Source organism: Saimiri boliviensis, chromosome 18 (genome assembly GCF_048565385.1).
Source record: "Saimiri boliviensis isolate mSaiBol1 chromosome 18, mSaiBol1.pri, whole genome shotgun sequence".
Classification (NCBI taxonomy): Eukaryota; Metazoa; Chordata; class Mammalia; order Primates; family Cebidae; genus Saimiri; species Saimiri boliviensis.
In genome coordinates, this window is record NC_133466.1 from 42,798,914 (window position 1) to 42,815,654 (window position 16,741).

Sequence of the window (16,741 nt, forward strand, 5' to 3'; positions counted from 1 at the left end):
AAGACCATCCTGGTTAACATGGTGAAACCCCGTCTCTACTAAAAATACAAAAAATAAATTAGCTGGGCATGGTGGCACGTGCCTGTAATCCCAGCTACTCAGGAGGCTGAGGCAGGAGAATTGCTTGAACCCAGGAGGCAGAGGTTGCAGTGAGCTGAGATCGTGCCATTGCACTCCAGCCTGGGTAACAAGAGCGAAACTCCATCTCAAAAAAAAAAAAAAAAAAAGAGCATAAGGAACAGGCAGTTAATTTTTGTTAAGCAGGTAATTCTCAGAAAGGTGCTATGTGGGGAAATGCTAAAATAAAGGATGCTTAGCATAAAGGCTAAGTAAAAGAAAAACATAAAAAAAAACACAGTAAACAACTGTGTACATGCTGAACTTTTAATATCTGAGCTTCATATTTAATTCAATTTGCCACTATGAGGTTAAGTCAAAATGGACTTTTCAAGCAAGGTTTTTCTTCTGCCAGTCTGTCAAACCACATGAAAATATAGATGATGTGTATAAGCAAACAAATAAAATCTGGGCCGGATGTGGTGGCTCACACCTGTAATCCTAGCATTTTGGGAGGCTGAGGTGGGAGGATTGCTTAAGCTCAGGAGTTGGGAGACCAGCCTGCACAACATAATGAGATCTTGTCTATATTCAATTTTTTTTTTTTTTTTTTTTTTTGAGATGAAGTCTTACTCTGTTGCCCAGACTGGAGTGCAGTGACACAATCTCAGCTCACTGCAACCCCCACCTCCTGGGTTCAAGCGATTCCTCTGCCTCAGCCTCCCAAGTAGCTGGGATTACAGGTGCCTACCACCACACCAAGCTAATTTTTGTGTTTGTTTTAGTAGAGATGGGGTTTCACTATATTGGCCAGGTTGGCCAGGATGGTCTCAATCTCTTGACCTCGTGATTCGCCCGCCTTGGCCTCCCAAGATGCTGGGATTACAGGCATTAGCCACTGCGCCCGCCAGCCCAAATGTTTTTTTTAGATTAGCCAGGCATAGTGGCATGCCTGTAGTCCCACCTACTCAGGAGTCTGAGGCAGTAGGATCACTTCAACCTAGGAGATTGAGGCTGCAGTGAGCTATAACTGGGCCATTGCATTCCAGCCTGGGTGACAGAGTGAGGCCCTGTGTCAAAGATAAATAAAATAAAATCTGTATTCTGATTGTAAAGGTAACATATACCAAAAATAAAAAAAAAAATAAGGGGTAGAAAATGTGGAGCACAAAAAAAAAAATAATAATAATCTGTTATAAACTGTGCCAGCCAGAGAATTTGTATTATTACAAATTTTGCTTGCAAAACTGATACCATTTCTGGGGATTCTAGCAAGAGAAAACAACAATTGCAGAGGTGCAGAGGCAGGAAATCACGGGAGACTTTCAAGAATCTGAAAATAGACACTTGGAATAAAAACCTGAGAAGGGCAGGGAAGTAGACGGTGAGGCTTCAGGTGATCATAAACCACGTCTTCAAGTTGTAGATCCATAAAATGTGGTTACCATGGGTAGGTTATACTTTTATCCGTGCTTTACTAGCTGCTTCCATTATCGGCAAACCATCATCGGTTCCTGAAGACTACCCCTCTGCAGACCTGTCCTTCTGATGGCTGTCTGTCCTCTTGTCAGAAAGTGACTCTGTGTGTGTGTGTGTGTGTGTGTGTGTGTGTGTGTGTGTGTGACAGGCATAGTATATTTTAGTATATTTTTTTAAGTAACTTACTATTTTCTCTAAATAGAAATGGTTGAAAATAAAATATTGTTTAATAATATTTGTAAGTGGATTATTGATTAGTTGGTATAAATTTTTGTATGTTTTTGCTAAATGTAATTAAAACATTTTAGAAAAATTTTTTTTAAAGTATATATATATATACATGTATACATAGATATATGTACTTGTGTGTCTACTGTATCTTAATGCAAAATATATTTCTCACTATGGTTTATGGTTAAAAAAAATTCGAGAAACATTGATGTAGTGCTTTAGCATTTCATATAAAAATAGTAAAACCATGGTAGTTAAAAAAAAAAAATGAAGGAAATTTACATATATGTTACAAAAGCAAGGTATAAAACAGGATTCCGGGCCAGGCGCGGTGGCTCAAGCCTGTAATCCCAGCACTTCGGGAGGCCGAGGTGGGTGGATCACAAGGTCAAGAGATCAAGACCATCCTGGTCAACATGGTGAAACCCCGTCTCTACTAAAAATACAAAGAAATTAGCTGGGCATGGTGGTGCGTGCCTGTAATCCCAGCTACTCAGGAGGCTGAGGCAGGAGAATTGCCTGAACCCAGGAGGCGGAGGTTGCTGTGAGCCGAGATCGCGCCATTGCACTCCAGCCTGGGTAACAAGAGCGAAACTCCGTCTCAAAAAAAAAAAAAAAAAAAAAAAAACAGGATTCCATTTTAAATACGTATATAGTTTATTCACACATAATATACACAAAGTATACATTTATACCAAAATATTAATACTGATTATATCTGTGTAATAGGGCTATGGTATTTTAATTCATTTTCTCATATTCTGATATTTTAATAAAAAATTACTCATAATTTTTTAAAATTAAGAAAGCAAGTCATTAATTTTATTATCTGAATGAAAAGGTATTATACATGAAATATGACTAATGTTTTATATATTTGTCAGTCACATAAACTAATAACACCAAAACCTCTAATGATAAATGCACATAGGACATAAAGAGATAATACTTAGGTTAAGAAATGCACATAATAAACATAAAAAAAATTTGTAAGTATAGTCTTAATTTTTCTTTTTCTTTACATTACACAGAGAAGGTCAAGCTATTATTTTTGTCATTGATAGTAGTGATAGATTAAGAATGGTTGTGGCCAAAGAAGAACTCGATACTCTTCTGAATCATCCAGGTATGTGTGTGTCTTTCAGGCGGTGTCTGTGCTTTGGGGTTCATTTATGTGTAATGCTTTGTTCTTTGGGTATTGCTTAAACTATGTAATTATCTTTTATTTAAAGTTTTTGATTTTAAAACATGTACATGATACAGAATTTGTAATATGTATATCACCATATTTTGTAAATTTTGCATTATAATGTAAATGAAGAGCATTTTGCAATGTTTCTGGGGTCTCTAACATTTCCTCAAAAATTAAAATGCTTTTTTTTACTGATTACATAAATAATTTGCGCCAATAGCAAAACAAAATAAGACAGAAAAATAAAATAAAAATCTGTGTATTTCAACAACCATTAAAATTATTTTTTTAATCTTTCATGCATTTCTCTATGCATATCGGAGTTTGTGTGTGTGTTTAATGACAGCATTTCTTACATATTTATTGTGGGAACTGCTTTAAAACAAATCTTTTTTATGTTAATCTCCAAATGCCATATCCCCATCTCCTTCAAGATACAAGTGTCTAGATATTTTTTCTTTCATACTTTCATATATGTCATACACACACACACACACACACACACACACACACATACACATATATATACACACATATACATATATAGAGAGAGAGAGAGACACCAAAAATATCTGTAGGGTTGAGGGATGTGGCGACTGTCATTGTTATTTACCAAAATTGAATCATATTCTTTACACTTTTCTGCATGTTTCTATTCTCAATTAATACTTAATGATAGATATCCTTCCAAATCAAATTATATGTGATTATTCTTTGTAATGATGCCTAATGCGGGTTACTATGAATGTACCACAGTTTACTTAATCACTCAGCTGTTGATGAATACTTTCCTCCCCTCAAAACCCCCACTACAAACAGTGCTCCAGTAAGGATTGTAAAACTGCATTTCTCGCGTTCCTCATGTCAAAACAGTTGAAATAGTGCTTGTTCTAGGACTGTCAGAAAAGGATGGTGGTTTAAGAGAACTGTGGACTTTTTAGAAATGGAATGGAAGTAGTGTGGGGCTTTTTAATAAATTTTACTGCTTAACCACAATATCTCTGGCATTTTTTAAAGACGACCTCAAGCTTGTTCAGATTTTTCAAAAAAAAAATTATCCAGCCTGTACCTTTTACGTGACTTTTTCAAGTTTAAAACCTAGCAGTCTTGGCCAGACGCAGTGGCTCACACCTGTAATCGTAGCACTTTGGGATGATTACAGGCAGGTGGATCACTTGAGGTCAGGAGTTCGAGACCAACCTGGCCAACATGGTGAAACCCTTTCTCTACTAAAAATACAAAAATTAGCCAGGCGTGAGCTACTCAGGAGGCTGAAGCAGGAGAATTGCCTGAACCTAGGAGGTGGAGGTTGTAGTGAGCCGAGATAGCATCACTATACTCCAGCCTGGGCAACTAAATGAGACTCTGTCTCAAAACAAAAACAAACAAACAAAAACAGGAAAGCAGTCATATCTAGATTGAGAATGCATTTTTGATTATGTCTTCCTTTTGTATTAATCTTTCCGGTTTTTTCCCTAAGAAGTATTAGAATGATAACCAGCAAAATGAAATAGTACCTCCAAAATATGCTTGAAACAATGGGAATCCTGGTTTCCTCAACTGGAATCTTGTCTGTGGATCTTAATGTACTATTTCTTTTACTTTATGATAGATTTCCAAGGCAGGGATTTCTCAGCTGAAGTGTATATGAACGTTTTTTAAAAATTGAAGGCTGTAGGCCGTGTGTGGTAGCTCACGCCTGTAATCCCAGCACTCTGGGAGGCTGAGGCAAGTGGATCAAGAGGTCAGGAGATCGAGACCATCCTGGCTAACACGGTGAAACCCCATCTCTACTAAACAATAAAAAGAATTAGCTGGGCGTGGTGGCGCACGCCTGTGGTCCCAGCTGCTCAGGAGACTGAGGCAGGAGAATCGTTTGAACCCAGGAAGCGGAGGTTGCAGTGAGCCAAGATTGTGCCACTGCACTCCAGCCTGGAGACGGAGCACTCCATCTCATTAAAAAAAAAAAAAAAAAAAAAAGCCGGGCGCGGTGGCTCAAGCCTGCAATCCCAGCACTTTGGGAGGCCGAGGCGGATGGATCACGAGGTCAAGAGATCGAGACCATCCTGGTCAACATGGTGAAACCCCGTCTCTACTAAAGGTGCAAAAAATTAGCTGGGCGTGGTGGCACGTGCCTGTAATCCCAGCTACTCAGGAGGCTAAGGCAGGAGAATTGCTTGAACCCAGGAGGCGGAGGTTGCGGTGAGCCGAGATCACGCCATTGCACTCCAGCCTGGGTAACAAGAGCGAAACTCCGTCTCAAAAAAAAAAGAAAAAGAAAAAGAAAAAAAATTGAAGGCCATAAGAAAATCTTTGAGTAGTAAAATATACTATGAACAGATAAAGACAATGATAGGCAAGGGAAAATATCTACAACTCATATCATAGCTACAGGGCTATTTTTATGCTACATGTGTTCCTAAAAAGCAATAAGAATATAAAAGCTTAATAGAAAATGCAGAAAAGACATAACAAGATAAGTCAACAAAAAAGTAAATTTAAACATCTTTTGAATATGTGGAAAGATTCTTGGCCTTCCTATCACCTATGATATGGAAAATATCAAAAAGTTTCATAGCACTCTTTCGGCTAGGGGAGTGGAAACACTCATTCTTATACGTGGTTGTTTAAGTGTAAATTTACATAATTTTTAAGAGAAAGCAGTTTGGTAATCACTCTCTATCAAAATAGCAATTTATATGTCCTTTGACCCAGCAGTTCCACTTGTCAAATTTGTCCTAAGGACATGCTGGCCAGTACACAAAATTACCTATGTACACATTTATTCATTGCAGGATTGTTCATGGTTGTAAAGATTGGTAGCAGATACCTCAGTTGGATTCTGGTTCAATAAATTAATGGTACATGTACTAAAAGGAGAACTATTCCAGAACTGTTAAAATAATTAAGAAGTTGCTCTGTATGTACTGATATGGGATCAGATCTAAGATATGTAAATAAGTGAAAAGATAAAGATATAAAGTAATGAGGTTGCCCTGCTACTATTTGTATGAAAATCTTATATAATAGTTATGTTTATAGCAAATACATAAAATATTTGTACAAAGATGCCAAGACACTCATGTTATGAGTTGCCTTTTCTACAGAGACAGTTGTCCTAGGACAAAGTTAGGAAGGAGATTCTTTTACTGTATACCATTTTGTATCTTCTGAATGTTGAACTATTTAAATGTATTATCTATTCAAAAAAATGAAAAATGTTTCCAAAATCATGACAAGGTAAAAACATCTTGTTAAAAAATCTAGCTTGTTACTTATTTTATTATGACTAAAAGCGTAAATAAGGTTCCAGTTTCTCTTCCTTCTACTACTACTTGAAATTTGCCTCTTTTCTGTTCACAATTTAAAAGGAAACAAACAAAATATTTAACCCTTTTTTTTAGGTACTGCTCTGTAATGCTTATTAAGCCCCCGAGTCCCACCTCACCCATCTTTGGTTAAAGCTCCTAACCAGAGGACAGATGGTCTTAGGAAGAAGTATTTTTAAATTTTTCTTATTGCTCAAATACATGCCTAACAGTGTGACAGTATGTGTCTTTAAATATTTCTATACGTGTGATATGGAAAAAGAATGACTGAAAAACAATTTCATGGATTTGAGTACTAAGGATTTACTACAAAGTGACCTAAAAATCTGGAAGTGTGATGATAGTCTTATTTTCTCTCTTAGATATTAAACACCGTCGAATTCCAATCTTATTCTTTGCAAACAAAATGGATCTTAGGGATGCACTGACATCTGTAAAAGTGTCTCAATTGCTGTGTTTAGAGAACATCAAGGATAAACCCTGGCATATTTGGTAAAGTTTTATATTTACTTTTCATTGTATCTTTCTGAAAAAATCCAAACTTCAGAGTTGTTTCTTCTGACCTCATTTTTCAGTGATCAAACATTGTGGGATATAAGCTAAGGATTTTGTTTTATAGAATTGTGGCATTGTAGGTTTTTACAAATATATTACTGTTGAAAATTTCAAATGTTGTGGGGATGGAAAATATAAACAGATCTTACAATGGAATAACTTAGAAGCTCACTTACGGACTTCAACTACACTGATTTCCTTCTGCGCATGGAGTCAGCCACGCACACTCCCCTCTCAGGGCATGTGCACTGTGTCCTCCTCCTTTGAATCATTTTCCAAAATAATGTTCCTGGCCTGCTAGAGTCACTATTACCATGTAACTGCTTTTTTTTTTTTTTTTTTTTTTATTGAGATGGAGTTTCACTCTTGTTATCCAGGCTGGAGTGCAATGGCGCGATCTCGGCTCACCGCAACCTCCGCCTCCTGGGTTCAGGCAATTCTCCTGCCTCAGCCTCCTGAGTAGCTGGGATTACAGGCACGCGCCACCATGCCCAGCTAATTTTTTGTATTTTTAGTAGAGACGGGATTTCACCATGTTGACCAGGATGGTCTCGATCTCTTGACCTCGTGATCCCCCCGCCTTGGCCTCCCAAAGTGCTGGGACTACAGGTGTGAGCCACCGCGCCCGGCCCTGCTTTTTTCGGGAGTGGGGGTTGTAGTCTCTCTGCCTACACAGGTGTGTCAGCTCCCGGACAGCTGCGGTTTTGTCTGTTTTGTTCACTTTCATAACCCCTGCAGTAGTCATAGTGCCGGGTGTGTAACAGGTGCAGAATATGTATCTGTTAAAATTAACAAATGGAAATGGAAATTTTGATATTATTTAGACGTCCTAATAAGGTTAAACTCTAATTAGTGTGGAAATTATTATGCATTGCTTATTTGGAAAACAGTTTCTTATTTAACTTCAGCGTGCCTTGCTAACAAAATATTCTAATAAGGATACACAGATTTTATGTTAGATAGTATTTTAGTGCCTACCACGACCATATTAAACTGCCTTCTACCCACCCGCCTACCTCTCTCTGCTGTTAAGAGGTCCGTTCCATCCCAGAGTTTCCCCCTTTTTTTAAGAAGATACCTGTGGGGAAAGATTGGACACAGAAGCAGAGAGATCCCCGGCTGCTAGAAGGTGAACTAGAATGTGAAGAAAGGAGGTCATAGAGTTCAGAAAGCAACTTCAGGAGCTAGTTTTGGTGCTGAAAGAGTAATAGTAGAGACCTTAGGAAAGCCCTTGAAACTGCAGTATTCAAAGCCGCCAGCACTTCTTTTCCAGGAGCAAAACTCTGCATATCCCAAGTAAAACCTTCCTTACTGTAGGATCAGAGGAAAAGTCACTGTCTAATAAATGATTCTTGAGTTGGAATTTGAGGTTCTGTGGTATTTAGTAAGTAAAGACAGGCGGGATTTTGGATAAAAAAACATCTTGAGATAGAACCTTTATTATTTCTGTAATACCTAAATTGATTACTTCTAAATTTTGTGTTGTATTAAGTATTGTGATTGTGTGATAGAAAGTGCATGTTTTAAAACATGGATCTAACTAGTAAACAACCCTCTTTTCTACTTTAAATAATTAACCATTAATTTTTAACAGATTTATTTATTCAATTGTGACATCTCAATGTTTCTCTGTGAGAAAAAAAGTAATATCCTGACGCTTATAAGGATGTAGAATGTTAGTTATATAGCCAGTTGCTAGATTTTCTCAATAACTTATAGAAGACTGCCAAGTATTTCTTTTAAACATGTGTGTATTTGTGACTTATCTGTATTTCAAATTTGGCCTCTCCTCACTAGGTTCAAATGAGTTTCTCATTTATTCAATATGTTCTTTACTTTTGGCAATGTTTTTAAAAACATGTATAAAATTGAAAATATATCTGTCCTTCTTTTTCTATTTCAAATATAAAGATAATGCTCAGTGAATCATAGGTAAAATATTATCTGTCTCCTGCCTTGGGTACAAGTAAATTTACTGAGCAATAAAGAGAAGATCATAGAGAAGTATAGTCCAATAAATTAAAGAAAAATTTTATCTTTTATGTTTGACCATTGTACTAAACATATAGTCAGCTCTGATTTTCAGGGTCTGATTGTGTTAATCCTCTTCAGATGTGTTCTTTGACTCAGCCCCCGGCATCATGATTGTGTGTGTGTGTTTGTGTGTACACTTGTTTACCATCTTGTGTGGGAGACAAATAATAACCAAATAAATGTATAAAATATCAGCTGGGAGGATGAGGAAAAATAAAGTGTGATAATAAGAGAAAGAATAATAGGAGTTCCTCCCTCTCTGAGACCTAATTGAAGTTAGGGAGCAATTAATATGATGGTTTGGAGGATTAATTATCCAGATAGAGAGGCCAGCAAGAAAAAGGCTCTTCTTGGTTGAGAATATACCTGGTGTGTTCCAGGAGCAGCAAGAAGTCCAGGTTGGCTACAGCAGAGCAATCTAAGGGGAAATTGTAGGAAATGAGACCACTAAGAAATCACCAGGGGACATATCACACAGGGCCAAGATTTTGCTTTATTCTTATTTATTTGAGAGGAAAGATAGAATGCAGACATTTGTTAGGAAAAGATAAGAGTTTTTAGTAGGGTAATGACACCTACACCAGAGGGGAAAGGTTTTGTTGTATTAATTGTGTGGAACTATAGGTGTATGATAAAATTAATATCTTGATCTTTCTTAAGTGTTTCAGTTACTGATGTTTTACTCTTGCCATGGATAGTCAGTCATTTACTTTGAATAATTGTGTATCTCATGTTGTTTTTTACTTTGTATTTTATAACAATTCTATGATAAGCCATATTCTTAGTCTGCCAAGGAACTTCTTGGAGAGAATTTTTATTTCGATTAGAATCAAGTTAATTCTTTTTGGTGCTTCACTATACTTTTTAAATTTACACTTCAGCACACTGAAAGGAACCCTAGTCATTCAGAAAATATAATTGTATATATTAATTGCTATTATACAATCATATTTTGAAAATAAATGACTAGATCAATAGCATGTTATAAGAAACTATCTGTATCTTTAAAAAAGATTATTGAGCCGGGCGCGGTGGCTCAAGCCTGTAATCCCAGCACTTTGGGAGGCTGAGGCGGGTGGATCACGAGGTCAGGAGATCGAGACCATCCTGGTCAACACGGTGAAACCCCGTCTCTACTAAAAATACAAAAAATCAGCTGGGCATGGTGGCACGTGCCTGTAATCCCAGCTACTCAGGAGGCTGAGGCAGGAGAATTGCCTGAACCCAGGAGGCGGAGGTTGCGGTGAGCCGAGATTGCGCCATTGCACTCCAGCCTGGGTAACAAGAGCGAAACTCCGTCTCAAAAAAAAAAAAAAAAAAGAAAGATTATCTGGTACTTCAAAAATTCTCTGCATTTTATTCATCCACTTAATTATGATTATAAAATCTCACAATAAGAATTTAAGTTTAGTCTCTCAATAATAGAAAGACAATGGAAGCATCTGTTTTAGGTGTTTTATATACATACCTCAAATATTTAATTCTCACAATTACCATATAAGGTCAGTGGTACTATTGCCCCATTTTACAGATGCTAAAACTGAAGACAGAGAGTTCAGTGATCTAGCCAAGCTCCCTGAGCTAATAGGAAAATGATTGAGATCTACCAAGTTTTTGTTTTGCTCTACCATCTTACCAAAGCTGTAATTAATGGATATTTATCCTAAAGATATCCAATTCCATTTCAAATAAAGCAGCACCATCATACAGGCTATATTATAACCCAAGTCAAGCATTTCTAATAAGGTGATTGAACCACTGGAACTGAGCAAAGTAGGATAGTGGACTACACAAAACTTTTCTACCAGTGGAAGAATAACTCAAAGTATATGTTTTGTTAATGTCTGTCTAAGAATTAGTCCTAGGATAAAATAACTTTTTAGCAAAACGCTTTTCAAAATCTGTTTATAAGTTATAAATGTATATTGTTCCTGAACACTCCAATTTTTATATTCTGTTTATATTCCATTTCAATGCTTAACCTGTTTTGCTCAAATATATGTTACTAGAATTTACTAATTGTCCATATGGCAAAATTGTAATCCTTTATTCTTACAGTTTTATGATGGAATGAGATGGATATGTTTTTTATGGATTTTATTTCAGTGCTAGTGATGCCATAAAGGGAGAAGGATTGCAAGAAGGTGTATACTGGCTTCAAGGTACATCACAAAATACTGTGTATTCTTCAGCCTTTGTTTCCTTTTCATTCATGTTTTCATCTTTTTTTTTTATTTTATTTTTATGTCATTGCCTTTTTTCCTCTTGTTTCCATTTATTTCTGCTGTCAGAAAAAACAATACAGTAAGTATCCATACCTTGTTCCATTTACTTGTGTTGCATATTGCGAAAGGATTTATTTACATAAAGTGTGTGAATGTTTACAGTCAATATATATGGCACATATAGAAAATAATTTAAACAGAGTAACAAGTTTCTGTCAGATCGAGTAATAGAAGCACATTTAAAATTTGGGGACAAATGTTAGACCCTACTGTCAATAATTAAAAATAAGTCTGAATGACATGTGTCTTTTAAGAATCATGCCGTACTACATATGTAGCTCCATCTATACATAGCATGTATATATAACTTGTAATACTCATATTTAGTATGATAGATACTGATCTTTTATTGGTATTTTGTGTATTTACAGTTCTGGTTGCTATTCATCAAAATAGTTATCATAGATTGGTACAAGCTTATGATATTAGGGAATAAATTAGCATATATTATTTATCCTGATGGTCTCTCACCCAAAGGAGCGGCTTGAAGCACACAGAGCAGTAGATAGATGTGAATGAAACCAAGTTCATGGGTTCTTATTGCAGGATCTTAATGGCCAAGTCAGAAATTCCAGTTCAGAGCATAACAACTAAAGGTAATTTCGATCGGGAATGTCTCTGCCCTGAACAAGAATGGATAGCAGGATATTATAAATTCTAGCTATAGTCTCATAGTTATAGATTCTTCTACACAAACCTTTTAATGCCAGTTGTGTGGTTTTTTGTTTTGTTTTGTTTTTTGTTTTTTGTTTTTTTGAGACGGAGTTTCGCTCTTGTTACCCAGGCTGGAGTGCAATGGCGCGATCTCGGCTCACCACAACCTCCGCCTCCTGGATTCAGGCAATTCTCCTGCCTCAGCCTCCTGAGTAGCTGGGATTACAGGCACGTGCCACCATGCCCAGCTAATTTTTTTGTATTTTTAGTAGAGACAGGGTTTCACCACGTTGACCAGGATGGTCTCGATCTCTTGACCCCGTGATCCAGCCACCTTGGCCTCCCAAAGTGCTGGGATTACAGGCTTGAGCCACTGCGCCCGGCAGTGTGTGATTTTTTTTTTAATCTTCTGCATGTTGGAAACAATAGCAGAGATAGAGCACATATCATGGCAGATCTAAGAGAGTAGCCTGACTGCTCGTACATCACAGTATTTCTTTGATTCAAAGTACTCAGTGTGCATTTCATAAATATTTGTGTATGTCATTGGTAAAATATGGTGGCTTAGTTGACTAGACAGACTATTGTATGTCCATGTCTTTTTATATTTATGTAGTTATGACACCATTCAACTGCAAGGAACATTCAAGTCGTATTTTACAATTAGTGAAACTTAATCGAGAACCACTAGTCATTCATTCTCAGAAGGAGCAGGATTTTTCTGTGAACTCAACAACTTAGTTTCTTAGACTGCAGTAAAGAAGCGTTCAGGCAGTGGGATGGATTTCCACCAGAAACAGATAGGTTACAGAGGAGTATTCCAGAGAAGATACCAAGAGTACGTTTTCAGCCTCATTTCATATTTTACAGAGTACTTACCATTGCTAGCAATGAAGATGTAGCATGGATGGAAACTCTACTGACACTCATGATAAAGTAATTCAGAGCACAGTATTTACTGAAAATAGGTTGCTAGTCTTCTGGATTGTAACTTGTAGTTCCCCATCCCTTCTTTTTCCTGGTTTTATTTTGTTGTTAGCAGTAAGCCGCTAGGTGTCAGTAGCAATCCAACATCACAGTACCAATTACCAACTCTGGCTTGATACCTAATTTTTGTTTCTTTGGCTTTTCTGATCCATCATTATCTGTCTTACCTCCTAAGTCTTTATAAGGAGAACACGTTGTTGGAAATACTTTTGTGTCCTTGTTTTCCCATATTACTTTATGTATCCTGTACAATTTTCTGCAGGGTAAGCAGTACTACCTCTATTTTATGTGAGAAGCACTGACTAATAGTGGGAAAAAAAAAAAGCTTGGGCTTTTGAGTTCAGCAAATTTATTCTACTACCTTTTTTTTTTCTTTTTTGAGACTGAGTCTCCATCACCAGGCTGGAGTGCAGTGGCCCAGTCTCGGCTCGCTGCAACCTCCACCTCCCAGGTTCAAGCAATTCTCCTGCCACAGCCTCGCGAATAGCTGGGACTACAGGTGCCCGCCACCACACCCGTCTAGTTTTTTTGTATTTTTAGTAGAAACAGGGTTTCACCACATTGGCCAGGATGGTCTCGATCTCCCGACCTCGTGATCCGCCCGCCTCAGCCTCCCAAAGTGCTGGGATTACAGGTGTGAGCCACCACGCAGGCCTCTGCTACTTACTAATTAACCTCTCTATTAGCTAACATCTCTTGTGAAGTTTTTTTAATCTGTAAAATTTTAAAATAAAATGTGTTAAATTTTGTACAGATTAAATTAGATACTGTTAAAGTACCTTGCATAAGAAAGCACCCCACAAATGTTAAATTTACTCTTTTACCTAAACACTCTATTTAACAAAGGAAGAAAACTAAGTCCACATGATTAAAAAGTGTATCATTTGGTTTCAAATAGGAGATGCTTTGGTTGCATTTTCTTTTCTTTTTCTTTTTTTGAGATGGAGTTTCACTCTTGTCACCTAGGCTGGAGTGCAGTGGCGTGATCTCAGCTCATTGCAACTTCCACCTCCCAGGTTCAAGAGATTCTTCTGCCTCAGCCTCCCAAGTAACTGCGATGGCAGGCACGCACCACCACGCATAACTAATTTTTTGTATTTTTTAGTAGAGACAGGGTTTTGCCTTGTTGGGCAGGCTGGTCTCAAGCTCCTGACCTCAGGTGATCTGCCCACCTCGGCCTCCCAAAGTGCTGGGATTACAGGTGTGAGCCACCATGCTCAGCTGCTTTGGTTATATTTTCTGTGTAATAACAAATAGTTTACATTGTCATATTCCCAACTCTCTCTAGATTTGAAAAGAGATAAAAATCTATTTTTTAAAAAACAAATAGCAGTAAATACAGGAGATATGTTTGTGTTAGCCAAAGACATTTATGTGAATCTAGCTGTGAATATCTCATTTCGCTTCCAGAATTCTGAAATTTCATAGTATGATAAACAAGAAGGCCTTTGGTTCATATGGGGCTAATTTAATCTTATTATTTAAAAAGTTTAAGGTTGGGGCCAGGAGTGGTGTCTCATGCCAGTCAGCCTAGCATTTTGGGAGGCCAAGGTGGACAGATCGCTTGAAGATAGGAGTTTGAGACCAGCCTGGCCAGCATAGTGAAATCCTATCTCTACTAAAATTACAGCAAATTAGTCAGGCATGGTGGTACATACCTGTAGTCCCAGCTACTTGTGAGGCTGAGGCAGAAACCCTGGAGGTAGAGGTTGCAGTGAGCCAAGATCATGCTGCTGCACTCCAGCCTGAGTGGCAGAGCAAGACTGTCTCAAAAAATTTTTAAAAATTAATTTTAGGGTTAAAAGCTTTTTGGTAAAATATTAAATGGACACTTAATGGCCTGTTTCTTTTGTCTTTGAAAACAGTCTCAATAATTGTGTATCTAGAACAACCCAAAAACAAGAATGCCTAATTAGACTAGGAACTATCAGAGAATAAACAGAAACTACTGCAGAACTGTAAGTTTTCTGGCCCTGAAACTTTCAAATTAGGTATTTTTAAAGAGAAATTTTCCCATATTACTAATAAAATGTATTCAATTTATTGCTTTGTGTGCATGGAAAAAGTTAATAATGCTCTCAGATGTTAATATTAGACTTACAAACTGTGCAGGAGTATTCCAATGAAAGAGGATTGATCAAGTACACTTATTTTCATCGCCTCCTCAGCTCTCACTAACGGTAAAGGAACTTTTTAGAAAGATATATGACATCTCAAGAATTTACTCTCTATGCTTTTTACTAAGGTAGACTCTGAGAAGAATATTTTTCACAAACAGGAATATCTAGGTACCAGCATCATCAAACAAACAAACAGGGATATCAATCAAGAAGAGAAAAATAAGGAATCACGAGACAGGAAAACCAGCACAAGAGAGTAGGGGAAGGAATCCCCAGGATATTAATAGAGGCCCGAGAATGATAATGAAGACATTATACCAGAATGACTGTGGCAGGCATAGAGAAAAATGAGTGTAGATTTGAGAGTTTTATAAGACTCTATGGAGGAGTTCTTCAGGAAGGTGAAATTGATAGACTATGTAATGTATTTCATAGTAATAAATGTTTAAACTATGGGAGTAGTGCAATTGAATTAGTGTTAAATACATACAGCAATTAAACAGGTGAGTTGGATGGGAGTGGGAAAGACAATTATTCACTCTAGGGGGGATAAAATGTAGAAGAGGAAAGGAAAAGTAATCAGAGTATGCCACCTGTCTTAGCTGTGAATTTACATAGTCATCATATTGACAATGACTACATTGATATGTTGGGAGAATGGAGGTATTAGAAGCATTATGAGGGTTAGAAGCATTATTAGAAGCCTAGGAGCGGCATGGGAGTGTGAGAGAGCTGATGTCTCATATTACATTGAAGGAACTGATATTTGAAGAAGTATTATAAGTATTCACATAAAAGGGAGTTACAAATAGTTGTGCCTGAAAGAGAGGAACAGAGATGAAGCAGAGTGCTGCTGGAGAGGTCAAAGTGGGAGGATCACGTGACCCCAGAAGTTACAGTACAGCTTGGGCCACACAGTAAGATCCTATCTCTAAATAATAACAATAATGACAAAAGCAAATGTGTAGATAAGCTTCCAACATGTTGTATAGATTTGTCTTAGATTACTTTAGAAAATAGATTTTGCCCTATAAAGATGGATAATTTTTCTTTGTTTTTTATTGTCAGATCAGATCCAGGCTGTGAAGACATGAAAAGATAATAGTTGGAAACCTCAGCAATGTTCAATTCAAGGAATCTATCTAAGGCAAACAGAATACTTTACATTTTCTAAGAGGTGTTTACGCATCTAAGAATATAATTTTCTGCTTGCATTTATGGACTCTGATTGAGTTTTTTACAAACACAGGACTTCAGGTATGCTAATCTGGCCATTAAGTATTTAAAAACTAAATCTTCCCTCCAAAGGTCTCCCTAGAATTATCAACTTCTTAGTGAAGATCTACAGTTGATTGTACGTAGAATGTTTAAAAGTCAGAGTTAAAAGCCATCTCATCCCTTCATGATTTATGATATGTTTAAAGTACTTTATTTTTTGATTGTCTTTTTTAAAAAGTTAGCTTATGACTTTTCAGTACGAATTGTGCTTGTGAAAAATAACCTTAAACATTTATAAGGGACCATGGGTAATTAATATACATTCAATTTTTACTCTGTGTCACCGTCAATAAAATGTAAAATGTAGTGTACCAACTAGTCCGCTTTGTTTATGCTGAAAAGAATAATGCTGCGTTAGTATGGTATTGGGTGTCTTACTGTCAAGCATTTGCAAATGATCCGAGACTAAGTTAAGCTGAATTTATTTATTCAGTGTATGTTGAACATCTCTATACCAAACTAGTCAGGCATAGTCCTAGGCAGTGATGATACAAGGTAAATAAGACATATCGTTATCTTCAGAGAACTTAAAATTTAATG

The 16,741-nt window shown here is 37.0% G+C and overlaps 1 protein-coding gene across 1 annotated transcript in view; it reads left to right on the forward strand.

Annotated features, from left to right (window-relative positions):
- ARL6 (ARF like GTPase 6) overlaps positions 1 to 16,512 on the forward strand; it is a 41,788-nt gene extending 25,276 nt beyond the window's left edge. Inside the window, exons 5-8 of the mRNA XM_003928332.4 lie at positions 2,799 to 2,893; positions 6,651 to 6,780; positions 10,984 to 11,039; positions 15,992 to 16,512. Coding sequence (XP_003928381.1) covers positions 2,799 to 2,893; positions 6,651 to 6,780; positions 10,984 to 11,039; positions 15,992 to 16,017 — 307 coding nt within the window. The 3' untranslated portion in view covers positions 16,018 to 16,512. The remainder of the gene's footprint in view (positions 1 to 2,798; positions 2,894 to 6,650; positions 6,781 to 10,983; positions 11,040 to 15,991) is intronic.
- The last annotated feature ends 229 nt before the right edge of the window (positions 16,513 to 16,741 follow it).